General features: G+C 43.9%; 2 protein-coding genes across 3 annotated transcripts in view; both read left to right on the forward strand.

The window, feature by feature from the left end:
- TNKS2 (tankyrase 2) overlaps positions 1-22,421 on the forward strand; it is a 299,288-nt gene that overhangs the window by 145,870 nt on the left and 130,997 nt on the right. The window lies entirely within an intron of this gene.
- TBC1D12 (TBC1 domain family member 12) overlaps positions 1-22,421 on the forward strand; it is a 95,224-nt gene that overhangs the window by 19,878 nt on the left and 52,925 nt on the right. For both annotated transcript variants that reach the window (XM_074959060.1, XM_074959061.1), the window contains exon 2: positions 5,261-5,384. In XM_074959060.1, coding sequence (XP_074815161.1) covers positions 5,261-5,384 — 124 coding nt within the window. The remainder of the gene's footprint in view (positions 1-5,260; positions 5,385-22,421) is intronic.

Raw genomic sequence — 22,421 nt, forward strand, 5'->3', positions numbered from 1 at the left:
TGTGTATATGTATTCAGGAGGAAATGTTTTAATACACTTATCTCTGCCTTGTAAACAATCCAGAGCACTGTGGAAGGTACCTCATTCTTGTAATTAATTCACAGCACTGAGCAGAATGCCAAAACTTTTGCTACTACACCATAAACAAGCAGAATTTCTAATCTTCCTCTCGGGGTGGACATATTCATTGATTAGTAATATCACTCACATGATTCTCAACTGTTCAAAGAAAAGGGAGAAACTAGATCCTTCTGCAGGAACACCTTTTCTAAGCTCAGCAAAAGGGTCAGTCGAACAGTGTAGGTTCTTCCCCTTCTGTGCCTGGTGCAAGTTTTCTGTTTCTGATTTGTCTTTCAGGCTTACTTACCATGCATATTTTGGCTTTGTTAAAACTTCATCTCCCACTAACTTTGTAATTTAGTTACTAACGTGGCCAGCTCTAAACATAGTTAAAACTCTGGGAGCAGTACCTGGCTAAATGTTTCTCTCTTACCAGAACCCTATGCTGGCACGTAGCTGTCCTCTTGTAACTGGTTCAACACACTTGTTTTTGGCATTTAACCAAGACATCCTGTGACCAGTTTGGCTTGTCCATCTTCCCTTTAATGTTTGTGGTGCCCCACATGCTGCTCTGTATGATGACCTCCAGATATTATGTCCCCTGCTGGAGAACGCTGGAGTAGCTTCTGCTGATTTTTCAGAGTGCACCGTGATACAAACAAGGTTAGATAGTGTGGGTACAGGTGCACAAACATGGTTGTGATACAGAAAAGATGCTGTTTGGACACACACTGTACAGGGTTTCTTGTTAATGATTAATGCAATAGTTTAAAATGCAGTTTTATAACAGATTAGAAAGTTAATAGGTGGACCGTCTTAAGTAGAAGACAGACATGGTTGTAATTTTTCACAAGTAAAATGCAGGTACTTATATGCAGTAACTGTGTAGCATACTTGTATTTCTATCAGGGCAAATTGTAAAGGATATTTTCAGGACACTAATATAAATTCAGTCAAGCTGGTAAGGAAATGTATCCAACTAAAAATAAGCAAAACCCATGGATAAAACTAAACAAAATTCTTATTCAAAGGTACATGCATTATGAAAGTCCCACTCTAACTGAAACTTGCCAAATTTAACAGTACAAGGTTTTCTAGCTAGCTGTACACTCCAAAAAAAGTGTCTTCTAAAGAGCCAGTCAAAAATCATTGCACAAAGTAACCATATAAAGTCAATAAGCTGTTCAAAATGCTAATATTTTATACAGAGAACTAGTGTTGTGCTGTACATTTGGAGGCCAGCACATAAGTGCTTTGAGAAACTGAACCAAGGAACTGGGAAAGCTGGTTTACTTTCAACCCTGAAACAGGTTAGGTGAACACTGACTTGAGAAAAATCTGACTGTTGGGAGTTATACAATGTAAATCTCTGAAAATTTGTGCAGAGCACCTACATGCCACTGGCCCTGTAATCATTCTAAACAGCAACTCATCTGAGGCTAGAAATGGTTGCAGGCATACCTCTGATCAAATGTGCCCTAAGATGACCTTGTTACTCCTTAGAAGGCTTAGAACTTCCATTCAGACACATCTGTCCATTTAGACTTAATTGTTTTATACACTGGCTGATGAAGGAAACCTTATTTAAAGCTGTACATGCATTCCTAGGTTTTCTAATCCATGTCACAAAAGTTGGAATCGCCTTTAACAAAGTTTGTGGACAAGTGTCTTATCAAAGGAACATGAAAGACTGGAGAAAATATTGCATACAGTACTGAGAAGTGCTGATCCTATATTTTGCTGGGATAAAGGGTGAGTCAACACAACCATCTTAAATTTAGGGGAGGGAGGTTTGTTTCGTAGTGGAAGAAGTAATTGTCATCTGGAATAAAACTTCATAGTGATGAATTTAAGATTTTTACGAAGAAGTAATTCAAGGTGTCTTACTGTGCAGCAGAGCAACTTCTCTGCCATCTCTTATTACTTACTGTTAATCAAAACTGAAATTGTTGCTACTATAGTACAGCAGCTTCCTTCTGCCTGCCTATAACTTCTGAATAGTTGAATGTCAGGAAAGACCATTTTGTTTGGGGTAGGATATCCGAGCCTTTTAAATGTGCTTTGAAGAAAACTTGTTAAAGATGGACCGTGGCAAATCTTACCACGTTACTACATCAGAATTTTTTCCAAATTGGAAACTATTAAATAAAAAGGTTAACTAACATAGCTAAACTTCAATAGCAGAACTGTTCCACAACATTGGTATTTTCTATTTTTCTCATTAAATATTACTGTTGTGCTATGAAAGGTACAGTCTGTGCAATAGTTATTGTTGCTGTTTGAACCTTAACTCTTGCTTTTCTTGCCTCTTTTGACAGGGCTATGTCTACAGTTGATGTCCCTCAGTTTGGACTACTGAGGGGTGTATAGCTGTGTGCACCAAAGTGCTGCATTGTAACTCCCCCTGTGTGGATACTGCAGGCACAAACTAAAACGCTCCTAATTTGCATTAATACAGACTAGGAACCTGTTTGTTTGCATCTGCAAGATCCGGGTAGGGGAGGAATGACAATGCAACACTTTGGTGCACACTGCTATATATGCCCTAGCAGTCTAAACTGTGAGGCAGCGTAGATAAGCCCTAAACTACGTTGACTGTGCTGACTTAATGTTGCATTAATGATGCCATCTCATTTTCATGTGCTTTATTACTTTTTTTTTTTAAAAACTGTGTTAAATGTGAGTCTCTCTACTACGCTGGGCAGCTCACACCATAGTGAGGTAATTTTGAGTGAAGCTGGGAGTGTTGCTGATGACACTTTTTTGCCTAAAGACACTTTTTTTGGCAGTCTGCATTATGCTGTCAACTTCACAATGGAAATTCTGGAAATATTTTTCTAACTTTTAGAACTTTAAGAATGAAAACTGTCACAAACACGGAGACTTTTTAAAATTATAGGATTGGCTTAGCTATTCTTTTCAAACCTGAATTTCTCTTCTGTTCCTGATGCTAAGCCTATGCAGATTTTGGTGGCTTTAATATTTGCTATGTTTCAATGAAACTTTTATCATTTCTGTTTGTGCAAATTCTAGTGGGAGTCCTTGCCACTTCACAATCGCTTGATCAGGCAAGACAAGTATGTAGAGACATCAGTGAATTGGTTTCCCTGAGCTCTGCTGAAAAACTTTAAACATTATTCATTTATATTACACTAGTATCTAGGATGTGCTGCTTGGGCATATGCTAAGTGAGTGAGGTTTTTTCAGTCACTGCTTTATTTTTAATTTCCCAAGCTGAGCTGTTTGTAGGCCTGTTTTTTCTTTTCTTTTTTTTTTTTTTCTTTTTGAAAAGTTGGAATATATCACAATGGGGAAAAGAATGTACACGTTTCCCCATAGCACACACAATCTATAATTGCAGAGATTTTTTTTCCAAAAGAAATTTTATCTGTGGACAGAGTCACGTTCCTAGCTTAACAACTGTGTATGTTTAAAGAAAATCTGAATGTGAAAATTGGGTGCTGAAACCCAAACTGTTTTGTAACATTAATTATATTGGATATCACTGGGCATCTACATTTTGTATCTTATTTAGTAATATGAGGCTACTTTTTAAATTTTTGTCTTTTGTACTCCTCCTTAGCAATTTGTCTGTTTCCACTTTCTTGTAGGTTTTTTTTTTTTGATTTTTCAGGTCATTAAAGAGCTCCTGATGGTGCCGTAGTTAGGCTTTTACTATTCTTCTGATCTTTCCTTCACATTGGGATTGCCTGCAGAGGTTGTGCCTTAAATATTGCCTCCTTAAGAAACTGCCAGCTCTCCTGAACTCCTTTTTCCATTAGATTGCCCTTCCCTGGGACCTTATCCCTATCATTTCTGAGTTTGTCTGCTTTTATTGAAATCCATTGTCTTTATTGTGTTGCTTACACTCCTTCCATTTTATGATCACCCAAGTTGCCTTCAGTTTCCTTACCAATTTCTCCCTCTTAGTCGTTTTCAACTAGTTTCTACCTATCTCCCCTTTCTGAAATAAAAAGTTGTCCCTTATACATTCCAAAAACTTATTAGAAATTTTGTGATTTGCCCTATTAGTTTTCCAACAGATGTCTGGGTAGTTAGTCCCACATTACTACTAGGTCTGTTTTTTTGGATGTATCTTTTTTGTTCTAGAAATACCTCATCCACCTCTTCTTCCTGATATGATGGTGTATAGTAGACCTTACCATGACATCACTCCTTTTTTGGCCCCCCCCACCTCTTTATCCTTACCCATAGATTTTCAACTGGTCTGCCTATCACCTCCTTGTGGACCTCAGAACAAGTGTGTATAGTCTAGATGTATAATACAGGACCTCCTCCCTTTTTACCCTGCCTGTCCTTCCTGAACAAGCTATATTCCCCATACATGAGAGTGATGAGTTGTTACAGGCTGAAATTTAATACTTGGAGATGAGTTCACCACAAATATTCTGAAATTAAAACTTCTTGGTATGCAGTGCTCTATATCACAACATAATTTTTTGGAAATGTTGTCCTGGTTTATGTTTAATCAGTGGAATTATGTATTTTATAGTACCAATGTCTCTAGTATTTTGACAGGTTTCAGAGTAGCAGCCGTGTTAGTCTGTATTCGCAAAAAGAAAAGGAGTACTAGTGGCACCTTAGAGACTAACCAATTTATTTGAGCATAAGCTTTCGTGAGCTACAGCTCACTTCATCGGCTGCCTAGAATTTTGGACCGGGAAGACTTTTTTTTTAAATCACTTTCCAGCTGATTTATTTAACACACAGATTTAAATTCACCATCCTTGGCTAAATGATTAAATATTATTTTTTAAACATACTATCACTGCAAAGACATAAACTAGATACACAATATTCTGAACTCCTTAAAGATAGGTGAGTCCTCCAGTATCCTGTAGATGCTCTGATATTTAATGCTCTAGCCATTTATTCCTGTTGAGTTACAACCGTCAAACATTAAAAAAAGAAAACTATCCAGCAGTGTATAATTTCAAAAGCAATTATTGAAAACAATTGGATATTTATTTCAATAGCATGTGACAATTCTTATTTTATACATTATTCATTTTTTTAAAGAACAAGAGAAAATTAAAGGTAGAATACAAACAAGTATTTGCTCTTCTGAACATTAAGTTTCTACAAAGTTGTATTGGGCTAAGACAAATCTAAAATTGAGACAAACGTTAGTATTGTAAGATGCCTGTAATTTAAAAGGATTTTTTTTCCCCTCCCCCAGAAACTTTTTCACCAAAAGGACAAAGGAACTCAAACCTGCTCTCCACAGTGCTCCTGGCTGGAAATTATTTGGAAAAGTCCCTCCTAGAGAAAACTTTCAAAAAGATTCCAAAATAATTCAGCAGGTGAGTAACTATCTCATAGTTTTAGGTATGAAATTTTGGTTCTTTTAGGAATGAGTTGGATTCTTAGTAGATGTCCCCATCATAATTATCAGTAACTGGCACCCAGCTTGACGGTCAGAAGAACCTTTTTGAGTTTTGCCTTTTACTGAAAGAAAAATAGTTACATTTTTCCTTGTTTCTCAAGTAACTTTCCAAGCAGAGAATGGATACCTCAGCTCACTCAGTGAAACTTAATTCAATACAGAATAAACAAAGTTGTCTTCAGTACTTTGGAGAGCAGTAGAAAAAAATGTATGAAAACCATTCATATGCATCCAGTTGTTCTAGCAGTACTAAAATATATTCTGATTTAAAGAACTAATGGTCTTTCAGTATTTACAAACTTTCCCCACATTCTAAATGACTTGTAAGCAAACTAATGTTGTATTATAAGATTGTGGGAGAGAGCTTGGTGACTGGATATATTAAGACAAAACTTGGCATACCATTCCAAATCAGGTTAGAAAGACTCAGGCCTGGTCTTCATGAGGAGAAAAGATGTGGGTTTTATTTTATCATGTTAGCTGATATATGATAAAATCCTAATGTGGAAAAGACCGTTTATGGTTTTACAAATACCCTAGTGGTTTACCTCAACCTGTTAACATCTGTGAGAACTCACACACTGCCTTATCACTAGAATCTTATCTGTTAGCAAATACATGATTAAAAACAAAAGCTAGGTTTTTTTCCCGAGTGTGGATACACAATCACTGTCTACAGACAATGTACAGATCTGGTTAGATTCAGTCCTAGATGAAGTTAGAGTACCTTGAGCCCCACAAGAAGACATGTGAAAAGTCTGCCCAGACGGGAGTCTGTAGTGGCCAAAGCGTCTGGAACTTCTGCTTGGCTAGTAACTCGTCTATCGATTATAATGCCTTATTGTCTTTTATGTTCATTCCTGTATATTTCTAGTGTACTATTCCTCTGCTAGTACGTACAAATGCCACTGCTTTATTAAAATGAATAATTGGTAGTAATACAATATTAATGTTTGAAAATATGAAACACATGAATGTGTCCCTGCAGTTCAAAGGCAGTATGGTGTGCTGACTTAGTGAATTTGAGTTCCTTTCTGTTGTGCTGGCGGAGGCAGTAACCTTGTTTTATGCTACAAGCGCACAGCTAAGGCTCTGCAGCTGTGCTGCTATAGTGTGTGTAGGTCCCACATTCACGGAAGGGGTTTTCTCATTGATGCATGTAATCCACCTCTCTGAGAAGCAGTAGCTAGGTCAGTGGAAGAATTCTCCTATTGACCTAGCTGCTTCTACAGTGGGGGTTTGGTTGACCTAACTGCATTGCATATGGTGTGAAATTTTTTCACTGCCCTGAACGATATAGCTAGGTTGATCTAATTTCTAGGTGTAGACCAGACCCGAGTGACCTGAGGGAGAGCTTCCCCCTCCCCCCCCCGCCTTTCTGTGACTTCTCTTCTCTCTTGCTTCCCCCCCCCCCCCATGCTCCTCCAACGGTTGCAATTGACAAGCTATGGAGGGAGCTATGTTCTGTCATCCTTTTTTCTTTTTTCTAAAAAAAAAAAAAAAAAAAGTGGGGGGGCCAACAACCAAACAAAAAAAAACTTCAACAGGAACCCTTTGTGAAGCAGTGAAGTGAAAAATGGGAAGGTTTTTCGGGAGCTTGAACTCCCAGTGGGATGGGAAATATCAGTCATAGAATCCTGTAGTGTTTTGCTATGAGCTGCCAAAAAAAAAAGTCACTTGCACTGAAATTGCAACAGTGTTTAAACAGGACTCGCTGGGATAAATGATAAACCAAACTCTATTTTAAGATATCAATTCCTTAGATTAAGCAATAAAAGTTGTATGTTTTTGTTTGAGATACTTTCATATGTACAATATTTAAAAGGTGTGCATCTTCAAATGTAGTTTTTCCTTCAATTTGAATGTTAATGGTAGCTTCCTTAATTGTGAAAAGAAGTGTTCTCTAAAAGTATCTGCTATTAACATTCTTGGCTCTCTGTCTCCAATAAATACTATATGCTGAGAATCCAGAGGTTTCTGGTTTCTCGTCTTCGGAGTAGAGGTGGTGGACTATACAGTTTCCAGTCATCAGTTCCTCTTTTCTTGCAGTGAAGGAGCTTGCTCTTGAGACAGATCACAGTCCATCAGATCAGCAAATTTACTTCTTCCTTCTACTCCCCCTCAGTGAATATCTGCTTCATTTTTGTTACATTCAAAATGAGACTTCTATAAGTAACTTTAAATTGATGAATGCATCCTCTTTTCTGTTCATCTAGATATTGTATAGTATTTAGGTAATATCTTAGATAAGACAACACAACCATCCATCTTCAGTGTTTTAATGGCTTCAGATTATTGTTCGAGTGTACTGTCAGCATTCCAGCCACAGCAAGAGACTTTACAACATGAGAACACATTTGGCTGATCTGAATTATGGGAGGCAGCACCTGACCTGAGATTCCAAACTTGAGACATTTCCTGATTATGTGCCTTGAAAATCCACATCAATAGTGGGACCTTTTCCAGAAGTGGTACCACTCCCTCTAAGCAAGCAGCTTCTGTGAAAACTCAGCCCTGTCTCTTGGAAAATTTTGGCCCACTTTGTTAATCCAGCAAGGATTCTAATGGATGAAGGTGCATTTTACTAAAGATAATTTCACCTTTAGTACCTGGTCTAAATTGTGTTGCCTACAATAATACAGTGCCAAACTTGATGATGACAGGAAGTAGAAAACTGGGGGGAACATATGGAAGCGTGTAAAGTCTCTGAGGTGTGGTTTGTGTGCTAAAGCCCTTCTTTCATTGCTGCTGTTCCGTGGCTTGCAGGAGGTGCTGGGAGGAATGGGGACAGGGTGTGCTGGGGTGAGAGGACAGAACTGGGCAGGAAGAGGTTGGGCTGAAGTGGGGCTTTTGGAGAAGTGGAGTGGGTGCGGGGCCTGGAGCTGAGAGGAGCTTGAGCACCCTGGGGAAAGTTGGAAACCAGTGCCTGTGGGTACACCTATGGACCACTTGCACAAAATGCTTGTGGCCTTGTATTATTACTTGTTTGAAAAGTCCAATGAGAATATGCTAAATATGCCTTCCCAAAGTGCCGACAGGTCAGGCTAGGTGTTCAACAGTGGCGTTGTCTTGGCTGAGGCAGGCCACCAGAGAGAGCATGCTTACATCAGTCTTTGTGTCATTGGTGGAAAGCCTTACCAATCCAAGGCCAGGTCAACATTACAGATTTATATTGGTATAACTATCACTTAGGGGTGTGAAAAATCCACATCCTTCAGCGACGTAATTATAGCAGCCTAACCTCCCATGTAGACAGTGCCATGTCGACAGGAGAGCTTCTGTCAACATAGCTACCACCCTCCTGGGGAGGTGGATTAACTACATTGACAGGAGAAACTCTCCTGTTGGTGTAGGAGCATCTTCACTTAAGCGCTACAGCGATGCAGCTGCACTGTTGCAGAATTTTAAGTGTAGGCCTGCCCTTAAAACCATGGCCTCCCATAGCTGGGTGCTAATCTAAGGTCTTCTCCAAAATTGAGGTTCATATGGCTTTCATGGATTCCAAAGAAACAGTGGGGATGAGGAGGGGTTTGAAGACATGAATGAACTGTATGGTCTTTAGGAAAAAATCCAATCACAATCCTAGTAATTGGTTTTGGTATGTAAACAGATAAACCATTTTTGCCGAGAGAGATTAAATATACTAATTCATAAATGAAAGCTGAGATTCTCCTATTTATATATTCTAGAGATCAGAGGGCTTGAAACGTAGAGGCAAGCTCTACCTATTTAGCTAAAGGAGACTACAGATCTGAAAATGGACTTCTGATAATGTCTGGATTATAAGTAGCTTTCTCTCTCTCTAAAGAGAGAAGATTTAAGAGTACAAAACTGCAATGAATAGGAAAAATCCCATAGTGACTAATAACAGAAATGAGGTTAGTGAAGTGGTGATGCCCCAAGTGGAACTTAATGGCAGTACCAGATATAAAACACAAACGTTCTCTATAAATTACCATACCAGTTTAAGCAAAAATAAATCATTAATGGGTTTGTGTTTTCAAAAAGGTCATTTGTTTTTTTTCTTTTAAAGGCATGCAATATATATCTAAATGTATCCTTCCAATATTGCTGAGTAATTTAGAATGTCATTTGTATTTTCTTTTGTTGTTGAGGTAACCATCCAACTCGGTGGAATTGGTTGGGGATCTTCAGTTTAAAAGACTTTTTTTAATGTAGCTTCCACAAAATCAAAACTTTCTGTGGGGAAAAATTCAAATGAAATATTTTGCTTTCAGTCGGTTGGACCCATGTCTGAAATTTTTTTTTTGGCATGCTAACTGACCCCGAGCACTTAATTTTGAGTTAGCTCAACATCCTACTGCATCTGTCTCTGTACCATAGTATCTCATGGGAATAGTAGTTCAAGTGCTTCATGTCCCCATTCTCTCCTGTGGTCTTGGCTTCTTGGCTGCACTATACCTTGCATTGTTGTCTCACCTCTGACTGAGCCACATCATGGGAGTAACCGGACTACAGTACATCAAGGGATGCATAATCCTGCCAGGGAGGCCAACCCATAGGAAAGAATAAGGGCATGATGCATCTAAACTACAGCTTCCATGAGGCACCATGGCACTGTAGGCAGATGCAGTTTAATGTTTTAACTTACTTGAAATAGAACATTGTTTCAGGGAATGTCAAAATACTTTGAAAATGTTGAAATGAGATTTGTCAATACTTGCAAATCAGAATCTTTTTTGGAGTTCCTTATTCTGTGACATTTCGATATTTCAGCTATAATTTAGGCCTAAACTAAATGTGTGTTTGGGTTTTTTTGTGTTCAGCTGTACTAAGTCAACACTGAGGCCTCTTTAAATAATCATAGCACTATAGGCCCTGGTCTACACTGGGAGGGAGGGTCGGTGTCGTAGCTGAAGTCTGTGTATCTTAGGCCGACTTACCTGGCCGTGAGGACGGTGGTGAGTCAACCGCTGCTGCTCCCCTGTCGACTCCGCTTCCACCTCTTGCGAGCTGGAGTTCCAGAGTCGACGGGGAGTGCATTCGGGGATCAATTATAGTGTCTAGATGAGTCGCAATAATCTATCCCTGATAGATCAATCACTAACCCGCCGATCCAGTGGGTAGTGAAGGCCTGCTGTAAGGGTTCAGAACCTGAAGATTTATCTTCACAGTATGCTTGTACGGTAGGCAGGTATTCCTGTTTCTACATATGGAGAAATTGATATCAATTAAATAGGGTTGCCCACCTACTCAGGTTTTCCCAAGATCACCCTCTGCTCTCTCTCCCCTCCCCCAACTTTTTTGAGGTAGTTGTCTCAGGAAATTTGTAAGGATGATCAGTGCACACTGTCAGCTGTCCTGTGTTACGGGCTCAGGATAATCTCTGATACATCAGAGATGGCAACCCTAAAGGATGTGCTCAGGGTCACGCAGCAAGTCAATGGCAGTCAGGATTTCAATTCAAGAGTTTGACTCCTAGTTATCTGGTCTGACTACTAGATTTTAGTGCAAACTGTTCTCTCCCAAAAAATGGGATAGGTGGTAATATGAGCAGGCTGTCTCAAAAAAGGTCCTCCAGAAAATCTGGAAACTTGGTTTGAGAACTCCCTGAAGCCACAGGTCCCAGAAATGTAATGCTGTAATGGGTATTATCTTCAGAGAACTAGTGAGATTTGAAAAATTGCCCTATACACATGCAGAAAGTACTGCAAGGAAATAATTTTAAGAGTAAGTCTATTTATTGATTTTATTTTTGTTATACTTTAGTGCAGCAAATTGCATATTCTCTTTTCCAAAAGATTACTGCTCATTCAGCTATAGATACCCACATTCTTCTGGTTAGACTTTACAGCTGTAAATGGATCAAAGGTTGAAAGTTCTTGGCAGGCTAATTCTCTCAGCTTGCAGCTGTTGGCTGTTTCAGTTCTCACTGGATTTAAAACTGCACAAGTAGGATGTGTGGTGTTTTTTTCTGAACATCTCCCACCAGCTGTGCTTCCTTCCTCCCCTGTTTTAGTAAAGGGAAAAATAGCCATCTTTTAGGATTAAAAGTGCCAAAAATGTGTTTAGTGTACTGAACTTTTTATTCTGATGAACTGTGACTACAAATGTAATTGCCAATTTAAATAGGGGAACATATGGATTAACAGAAATCCTGACTAGTAAACTACACTTGCCTTCTCACTTTAAAAATCATTGTCCTACACTTTGAAATAAAACTTAATAAGTTTGAAGCTGAAATGCATTTGCAGCATATGATGAATATATTTCCATTGGTACTGATTAAAGTGGCAGATCTGATTAAGTAAAACTAATTTGCTTCCATTTTTTGAAAATACCTTATTCATTAGAAATGAGATTTAAATCTGTGGTGAAAGTGACATAGTCAAGTGAAATATTGATTGAGGCATTTAAATTCAGTTCTCGTTTTTTTATTAATTGAAAATATTTATTTGAAGACCAATAAATCATTTTACCATAAAAGTAAAGCTTAAAGTGATTCCTGAACTCTGCTTGGGCTACAAGACAGAGATGGTATCTTTTTCAGTCTTCTCATGTCTTTCTGTCTCTCACAGATGTACAGCTTCATATTCTAAAGTAGCCTGCATTATCTCCTCCTTTAGCCAGGTAAAGCCTTTTTAGGAGCCTTAGAATTTAGAAGAAAAACTGCTTTTTTTAAGTCTGACACTCTAAAAAGCAGAATAGGAAATCAGTTTTAAAACAGTGAAGAAAAGAGCAGCAACCATTATTTACACTCACTCCTACGTGACCAAGGGTGCTAGCATTAAGCAAGCAATCTGACAAACACCAAATAGCACTTGTAGACTATTTTGTCATTGTCCTACAACTAATATATCTGAAAAAAGTTAGGATTGTCATCAGGTCTCTGAAAATTGATATTGAACATTAGAAATCATAATCAAAAGCGTAATGTGAGAGGGTTTCAATTAGCAAAAGTTGACTATGCTGAAGTGCCTACCTGAACACTAATGAAGTCCCAACTCCATTGAAGTCGATAGTAAGATTCCTGTGTCTGACACCAATGACAGATGTTTGCCTGAAAAGTGTGCCTTGTGCGTTTCTCTCAGAGAGACTTCTAAGATAGGGTCACAAAAACTTGAATAGGGCCAGGTTTGGGTGGGTGTGTGTTTAAATAAGACACAAAATAGGCTGGATCAGTATCCATGTACATTGAGCTTCTCAACCCACCACAATAACTCGTCCCTCTAAATCCATACATGGCTTTAGTTCAGGTCACCTGACCCCCCCCCCCCCATCACCCCTTGGGAAAACCCAGAGGAAAATAGTTTTGCAGTGTGCCCTGAAAATCAACAAACCTAGGCTTTTACAGATGGGTCCCAGGGAAGTGGGAGTAAGTTCTAGTGTTGCAACTACTTACCAGAAACACTCCGCTGTAAGACCATTCCTGTTTAAATAAGGGAAGGGGGCTGTTAGCTAAGGACCTCAGCATCTGATACAGCCCACAGGAAGAGAAGCAATCTCTATCTAAGGTAGGTAGGACTCCTAGCTATTTAGAAATTTATACAGATGAAAACCAACACTTTAAATATCCGTTTCTTGATGGAAGCCAGGGCAGACCATAGAGCATGGGTATTATGTGCTCCCTGCAAAAAGGACACACAACTGATTTAAATTTTTTATTAAAGGTAATGTTAAAAAATTATGTAGTACACAAGTTAAGAAAAGAGCGTCTGTACATCTGGGTATAGTGCTTAGATTATCCACAAATACAAAATTTGTTTTTAAAGTCTTAAGATACATATAGTGCATAATCAGCAATAACCCAAATTTAGGTGAATAAATTTAAGAATACAGTTTAGACAACGGATACTAAAATGTTACATGTTCCTAGTGAGAGACTGATGGGAGAAGCTCCTGCAGTTTAAGATTTAGTTGTTGATTTCAATAACTCCCACTTCTACAGTGAAGCTTTGTCTTTCCAGTGGAAGCAGAAGGTACCAAACACATGCAACCATTCAACAAAATCTTTGGGTACTGCTTCTGATTCCCTCTTTGTGGAGTTGTGCACCTTAACTAATATTTTAAAACTGTATCACTTGTTCCCAGACAGCCTAGAAACTAACTCTGACATTGCACTCCATATGTTTTATGGAAATATGCTTGTGAATGTGAGTATGACGTAACTGGAATATGCCTTTTGCAGGGGGTATCTTGTAAGGTATCATTACAAAGGTTATAACCTACTGAATATATTCATCCTATTTGTATGAATGTTTCATTCTTGTATCTGAAACTAGAAATACGAAGTATAACTCTGAGGTCCTATTGTGATTATGCAGAGTGTGGGCCATTAATGGTGGTTTACCATCTTGATGGCTCCCATTGACTAGAATAATTGGTTGTAGATGGTTTATTGAACAGCAAGCCTTCCTGTGTATGTGTGGGCCAGCCCCTGGGTAATGAAGAATGAGGCCTTATAGTGACATGTGATCATGTCACATGATACTGGAATCTATCTTAAATCTGATCCTTTTCCATTTAGAAGGCAGGGTGGGGACCCAGAGAGACAAAAGATTCCTGCCTCGTGCTCATGACTGGCAGCCCTTTAGAACACCCCTGCTTTCCACCTAAGATGTCTGCTGGAACTAACAAGCACTGTACCAGGGGAAAGGATTGGGCCCAGACTAGGAAGGAATCTAATCTGTGAAAGAAGCTTATTGGAACATCTGAGAGTGAGATTTTTACCTGTAATCAGTTTCTTAATGTATTAGGCTTAGACTTGCATGTTTTTGCTTGGTGACTGACTTTGTTCTGTCTGTTATTACTTGAAACACTTAAATCCTACTTTTTATACTTAATAAAGTCACTTTTGTTTGTTAATGAACCCAGAGTAAGTGATTAATACTTGGGGGAGCAAACAGCTGTGCATATCTCTCTATCAGTGTTATAGAGGGTGGACAATTTGAGTTTATCCTGTATAAACTTTATACAGAGTAAAATGGATTTATGTGGAGTTTGGATCCCATTGGGAGCTGGGTTTCTGGGTGCTGGAGGCAGGTAACCTGCTCAGCTGGTTCAGTTAAGTCTACAGCTTTGGGGACGTGGATCAGACCTGGGTCTGTGTTGCAGTAGGCTAGCGTGTCTGGCTCAACAAGGCAGAGTTCTGGAGTCCCAGGCTGGCACGAAAAACTGTCTCAGAGGTAACTTCATCATGTCAGGTGACAGTCCCAAGGGGGTCTCTGTGACCGAACCCATCACACTAACTATGTAGTGTAGCAGTAGCTGTGCCAGTCCCAGGATATTAGTGAGCTCATCCACTGTGTCACTTTAGAAGGTAAATCGGAATTAAAGGCCAAGGCATTGGTGCCCCTTCTCACCCATCCCCTTGTTCCCCACTTTCTGCCAGTTAGCATCAACTGTGCCACCTCAACTCTCACTTTGCATGGGGTGAAACTAGGATTCTTTTGTAATACTTTTGTTTGTTAGTTTTTCAGGGTTTTTTTAGATCTTGTGGTATCTTAAAGTTTATATTGTCTTGTCATTCATTTTGCCTGTAGAAGAATTTTTCTTTTGTGGGTCTCTTCTCCCCTTTCCCTGCTGTCACCTCCCCCCACCCCCCGAGATTGTTATGGCAAACAAACAAACCCTTAGTTTTTTGGTTTGGTTTGGTTTGGTTTTTAAGTACAGTCATCACTTTCAAATCTTGGTGCCTAGGCTTTTATAGGCGTGTTTAGACACCTGAATAAGCATCCCACAACACTTTTCAAAATCACGTCTTTAGATTACTGCATATTAATTTAGAAGCCTAAAGTTAGAAAACTTTGTCTAATTCCTGTGATAGTAAGATTCCTGTGTTTGACACCCATGACAAATGTTTGGATGTGTGCCTGAGAAGTGTGCCTTCTATGTTTCTTTAGTAGAACCTTCTAAGGATCACAAAAACTGTGCTGATTGTAAACGCGCTGTCAGCCACTGGGTCTGAGTAATTTATGACATGGATCTCCTCTCCTAGACTTTATACCTCACATCTGACTGGATATATCAGCGTTACCACAAAGGTATTGAAGTTGATGGGGGATAATCCCTCTTGCTGACTGCTATAAAATATGAAGATTTCAACTGTTGAGAATGCGATAGAGAAGATATCCTGTATATCTCGGAGGCTCTAAAAAAATAATACTCTAAGGGAAAGGTTGAGTCTCTGTGCTCATTCTTTATCACCTTTTTTTAAGGTCAGTTTAGTTTGCACAATCTAGCTTCTCTGAAGGTAGGTAACACGAGAAAATTAAGATTTCATCAGATCTGGGGGAGTCCAACCGGTTTTATAGATCCAGTTTTCTGACTGGGTGCTTTGTCTTGGCCATTGCAGGCCCTTTTTTAAGGGCAGGGCAGGAGGAAATGGATTTTTCTTTGAAACAGAGCCTTTCTTACTTTCTACTGGGAGTAGCTTCCATGTCTGGAAATCTTTAAGTTCTTCTTCGAGTGCTTGTTCACGTCCATTCCACATTAGGTGTGCGCGCGTTTCGTGCACGAGTATCAGAAACTTTTTCCTTTAGTGGCTCCCGGCGGGCTGGCGGGGCCCCCCGACTGGCGCCACGGTGCTGTGCATATATACCCCTGCCGCCTGACCCCCTCCAGTTCCTTCTTACCATCCGTGACGGTGTTGGACAACCTCTCTTGTATGAGAGCAGTCCCTTAGACTTTCTCTTATAGATAGCTGTTATCAGTTAGTTAGCATACACTTTTGTTGTGGACACTTAAGTGATTAGGTGCTTGGAGGCTTCCAGCATCCGCCACGGGGCATGCCGCAGGCCCACAGGTTTAAAGCTTGTGCCACGTGCCGCAAGGCTGTGCCAGTTAGTGACCCTCATGGCTCGTGTCTACGTTGCCTGGGGGAAGAACATCAAACTGAGCAGTGTAAGATTTGCAAGGCATTCAAGCCAAGAACAAAGAAAGAAACTTTCGTTTAAAGCATTACAGCGCCCGACGCTGGCTCCAGCTTCCTTGGTGCATAGTGCCCCAGAGCCGTTGGGAGGCCCGGCACTGGCTAAACACCAAAAGTGGTCAACCCCACAGCGCCAGACTAGGCCCTGGCACCGCTTGTCCTCCCCGGTGTGGCCCACGGCACATCCAAAAGGAAGGCGTGGACTTTCCCCGCAAAGGAGGCCAGCTCCTTCCAAGGCCCCGAGCACCGATACGAGTGGAAAGGCCGCTGTACCGGTTCTGGCACTAGCGGCTCCAGCGCCACAAGTCGCACCAAGCCCAGGCCTAAGTGAGCTCAGTGCGGACAATGGGCTTGAGGACTTAATGGGTCAGCCCTCCACGCCTGGCACCTTTGAGGCGGCAAAGGACCTCATTGAGCTGTCAGCAACGAGCCCCCTCCCCTATAGAGAGAATCCTCCGGCACCCATGCCACGGGTGCCATTGAGGGGTAAGCCATCAATGGTGTGCTGTTTGAGGACACCGTCCCGGCACCGCTCCCAGAGTTGGTCCTGGTCGAGCTCTGTGTCTGCGGACTCCCAGTTACCTGTGGCTCAGAAGGAAGACACGGTACCGGGAGTGGATCGGCGTGAGGAGGTCACAGAAGAGGCATGATACCCGGCACCAGGAGGAGTTGAGATGGCTCTCGCCAGAGGACTCCCGCAGGCTCCGATCCCAGTCCCAAGAACGCCGGTCCCGGTCCTGGTCCAGATCCCGTTCCCAGTCCTGGGGATATTGGTACCGGTCTCGCTCCCGTTCTGCTAGGAGCCGCTCGTCGACCTCCCACTGGCACAGAGTGTCAGCACCGCCATGGCCTTCGCGGTCGGCATCGCTGCAGTCCGGCGCCGACTCCAGCCGTTACAGTCCCTTGCACCGTGCTCCGGACGGCAAGGACCCTCCGACGGGGTGGCACCCCCAATGGGGGCCGCCATGTCATTGGCCCTTCTGGACTCCTTGGGCCTATCAACAGTGCCAAGGGGCCCCGTCCAGGGCGAGCTACTCAGTGCAGCGGTCCTGGTCCCCGCACCGACGGCGCCGGAAGCCACAGTATACAGGCCTCCAGCATCCCCCCCAGGATAAACCGGGGAGACCAGCACTGAGTCTGGTGCTGCCCTGAGGTCTCCCGCCCCAGTCCGAGCCAGAGGCCCCTCCCGCGGGAGAAGGGGAGCAGGAGGACCAGCCAGAGGGGGCCGAGCAGCTGCTAACCGCCTCATCCTCTCCGGATGAGGCGGTGGCGGGAACAGCAGTGTCCAGCTCTCCAACCATAGACCACAGAGCCCACCAGGAGCTACTGCGTAGGGTCGCACAGAACTTGGGGCTGCAGGCTGAGGAGACGGTTGAGCAGGAGGACCCTATGGTGGACATTTTGAGCCCCAAAGGTCCATCTAGAATAGCGCTCCCGCTCATTAAGACCATCCAATCGAATTATAAGATTATATGGCAGACCCCAGCCTCCAGCGCTCCAACGGCCAAGGGTGTGGAGTGCAAGTACTTTGCCCTATCAAAGGGCTACGAATTTCTATTTTGCCACCCAAGTCCATGCTCCCAGGTGGTCTCGGCGGTGAACGAAAAGGAGCGCCATGGTCAGCAGGCCCTGGCACCTAAGGCCAAGGAAGCAAAACGCCTGGACCTTTTTGGCAGAAAGGTGTACTCGTCGGGGGTGGGGGGCCTTCAGTTGAAGATTGCTAATCAGCAGGCCATCCTCAACAGGCATAATTTTAACTCCTGGGCAGCGGTGGGGAAGTTTTTAAGGACAACCTCCCGCAAGGTTCCCAACAGGAGTTTACAGGAGTGGACGAGGGCAAGTTAGTGGCTAAGACCTCTCTCCAGGCCTCCCTGGATTCAGCAGATGCGGCAGCCAGAATGATCGCGTTGGGGTTGGTCATGAGGTGCTCGGCGTGGCTGCAGGAGTCAGCCCTGCTGCCTGAGGCCCAGAGTACACTCCAGGACCTCCCCTTTGAAGGGTCCGGGCTCTTTTTGGACCAGACATACGCAAGGCTGCATAGCCTCAAGGACTTGAGGGCTACACTTAAGTCGCTAGGTATGCACACGCCGGTGACACAGAGGAAGCCCTTTAAGCCACAGCCTCCCCCTCAGCGTCAGTACCAGCCTCGTCATAGGCATGAGCCTTACCATAGACGAGGCAGGGATAACAGGCGACGGTGCAATAATAACATTAATAAACAAGGTCAGCACAAATCCCAGCCAGGCACTAAGCCAAGCTTTTGAAGGTACGCTCGAGGACAGCGTACCAGACCAGTCACCGGATCTGTCCCCTTGTTTCCTGAACCGCCTGGCCCATTTCTCCCGTGCGTGGTCCAGCATTACTTTGGACCGTTGGGTCTTACGCACGGTACGGAACGGGTACTCGCTGCAATTCTCTTCCTTCCCTCCCACCCCCCTTCCCCGTCCCTCTTCAGGGACCTCTCTCGCGAGCATCTCCTAGAGAAGGAGGTTCGCTCGCTGCTACAGGTGGGGGCGGTAGAGGCGATGCTGCACGGCCTAAGGGGGAAAGGTTTCTACTCCCAGTACTTCCTCATCCCCAAGGCCAAAGGGGCCTTTGTCCCATTTTAGACCTGCGAGAGCTCAACAAGTTACTGGTCAAGGCCTGGTTCCGCATGGTCTCCCTGGGCACCATCATCCCTTCCCTGGATCCGGGAGGCTGGTATGTTGCCCTTGACATGAAGGATGCGTACTTTCATATCACCATCCACCCAGCTCATCGGCGGTTCCTGCGCTTCACCATGGGCCAAGAGCATTACCAATTTGCGGTTCTCCCATTCGGTCTAGCTGCGGCCCCACAAGTGTTCACAAAATGTGTGGTGGTGGTGGCTGCCTTCTCATGGAGGCAGAGGGTCCGGGTTTACCCGTACCTCGACGATTGGCTCCTGACGGGTCGATCCAAAGCGGAAGTGTGGGGACACATGGAGGTGGCCCTCAGATTGTTCGGCGAGCTGGGGCTCCTGGTAAACGTCCACAAGTCCACTCTCGTGCCCACATAGAGAGTGGAATTCATAGGGGTGGTTCTGGACGCAGTGCAGACCAGGGCAAGCCTTCCAGTATCCCGCTTCTAAGCTATCCAGCAAGCGGTGGCCTCCCTGCATCAGTTTCCAATGACAATGGCCAGGTGCTGCCTGCGGCTGCTGGGCCACATGGTAGCATGCATGCACGTGGTCAGGCATGCCAGACTGAGACTCGGGACACTGCAGGTGTGGCTTGCTTGGGTGTACCGTGCAGGCAGGGACCCTCTGGACTTGGTAGTGACATCCCCAAGGGATGTGCTGGACTCCCTGTGCTGGTGGCAGTCCCAACTGGTGGTTTGCGAAGGCATGCCCTTTGCCACCCCACAGCTGGACCTGACGCTGGTGACGGACGCGTCAGACCACGGATGGGGGACTCACCTGGGGGACCTTAGGACTCAGGGCTTGTGGTCCGGAGCAGAGCGGTCGCTTCATATCAATGTGAAAGAGCTCAGGGCAGTTCGTCTAGTCTGCCAGACCTTTCACTCCACTCTGAGTGGTCACAGCGTGAAAGTTCTGACAGACAACACTACTGCCATGTTTTATATAAACAAGCAGGGTGGGGCCCATTCCTCGCTGCTCTGTTGCGAGGCTCTCCTCCTCTGGGACTTTTGTATAGCTCAGGATGCCTCGAGGAGAATGGCATATCTCCCCGGGGGGTGCAAAACGAGCTGGCAGACTACCTCAGCAGGTTGTATCGCATGCACGAGTGGATCTCAGAGTAGACGTCATGCTTTCGCTCTTCTGCAAGTGGGGGTTTCCCCGGGTAGACCTCTTTGTCACCAGGGACAACGCCCAGTGCCCATGTGGCCCAGTTGCAGACGTGTTTGCGATCCCGTGGGGAGGGGGCTTGATGTATGCATTTTCCCCGCTCCCCTTGGTACACAAGGTGCTGCTCAAGGTATGCAGGGACAGGGCGACGGTGGTCCTCATCGCCCCGGTGCGGCCCCGTCAGCATTGGTACACAACGCTCCTAGAGCTGTCGGTGGAGGCCCCGGTAGTCCTGCCCCTACACCGGGACCTCATCACGCAGAATGGTAGGCTTCTCCACCCTGACCTGAAATCACTACACCTGACGGCATGGAAGTTCTATGGCTAAATATCTTGGAGAGCCAGTGCTCCCTTCCTGTGCAGCAGATTCTGCTTGGCAGTAGGAAACCCTCTACCAGGGCTACCTATATGGCCAAGGGGAAAAGATTCTCCTGTTGGTGTGAGCCCCGACAGGTGCAGCCATGCCAGGCCCCGGTGTAAGCCATTCTCAAGTACGTCCTGCACCTCAAGCAGCAGGGGCTGGCCCTGTCCTCACTTAGAGTGCACCTGGCGGCCATCTCCGCCTTCCATCTGGGGTTTTTGGGGGGCTCGGTGTTTTCCCACCCAATGGTGGGACGGTTCCTTAAAGGATTGGAGAGGATGTTCCCGTACTCATGCCCCCCAGTCCCTCCTTGGAACCTTAACTTGGTCCTGTCTAAACTCATGGGACCCCCGTTTGAGCCCCTCGCTACCTGCTTCCTCCTCCACCTTTCCTGGAAGGTGGCATTTCTGGTGGTCATTACCTCAGCCAGAAGGGTGTCCAAGCTGACGCCTCTCACTTCTGAGCTACCGTATACAGTGTTTCACAAGGAAAAGGTGCAGCTCCGGCTATACCCCAAGTTCCTCCCTAAGGTGGTCTTGCGATTCCATTTGGGCCAGGACATTTGTCTGCCAGTGTTTTTTCCAAAACCCCATGTGGACCCAAGTCACCGCAGCCTACACACCGTGGATGTCCGTCGAGCGTTGGCGTTCTGTTTGGAGCACACCAAACCCTTTCGTAAATCTGCGCAGCTGTTCGTGGCCGTAGCTGAGAGGATGAAAGGCCCCCCGGTGTTGGTGCAGCGGATCTCATCTTCGATAACAAGCTCGATCAGGGCGCAAGCGACTTCCACTGCTTTCCTGGCACAGGTCCCGATCCAGGAGATCTGCAGAGCAGCCACCTGGTCCTCGGTGGACGACCTTCACGACCCACTATGCGGTCAACTAGTAGGCCAGAGAGGACGCGGCGGTTGGCAGAGCGTTCCTCCAATCAGTTGTTCTGTGACTCCTACCCTTCTCCAGAAGTAAGCTTGTGATTCACCTAATGTGGAATGGATGTGAACAAGCACTTGAAGAAAAAACAGTTACTTACCTTCTCGTAACTTCTTCGAGATGCGTTGTTCATGTCCATTCCACCACCCACCCTCCTACCCTGCTGTCGGAGTCACCGGCAAGAAGGAACTGGAAGGGGTCAGGCGGCAGGGGTATATATACACGGCATAGTGTCACCAGTTGGGGGGGCCCCGCCAGGAGTCGCTAAGGGAAAAAGTTTCCGACGCTCGTGCATGCAACGCGCGCACACCTAATGTAGAATGGATGTGAACAACACATCTTGAAGAACAACAGTTACGAGAAGGTAAGTAAGTGTTTTATCCTGGAGTTTCATCCGTGTGCATGGGACTGTGATCTGTCTTGGTTCCAAAAGATAGCAGATCCAGCAAAGAGAGAGTTTTCCAAAACATTTGCCGGAGGTTTTATTGGCTGTTTGTTCTGCTAGTTCAAAGATTTCAACATGGATGGCCTTAATCTTCTGTTCTGTCTGAGTTCATTCTACCCTCTTCTATGGTTTTGTGACCTTTGGATGGATGACCAGTAATTCCAAGTACCTTCATATCTACTGAAGCTGCCTCACAGTTCATTCCGTCTTTCTCAGTCTAGAGAGATGACTCATTTTGAAACATTGGTAACTATCGCTATTGTGGGGAGAAATAGTTTTAAAGGAAGAGTTCTATTAAGTAGCATGTAACAGTGAGTATGTGTATACAGTTACAAATTAAATTGTGCAGTTTTTTTATACAAACTTATTGGTAAATGGGGTACTTTATCAAGGACATAGAAAACCTCTCATGGAAGAGATTGAAAATGCTGAAGTTGCTTACCTTAAGCAAATATGAGGGAACATTATACAACTTTTATTCAAAAGGTAGGTCTGTACTTTT

The sequence above is a fragment of the Natator depressus genome, chromosome 7 (genome assembly GCF_965152275.1).
Source record: "Natator depressus isolate rNatDep1 chromosome 7, rNatDep2.hap1, whole genome shotgun sequence".
NCBI classification, from domain to species: domain Eukaryota; kingdom Metazoa; phylum Chordata; order Testudines; family Cheloniidae; genus Natator; species Natator depressus.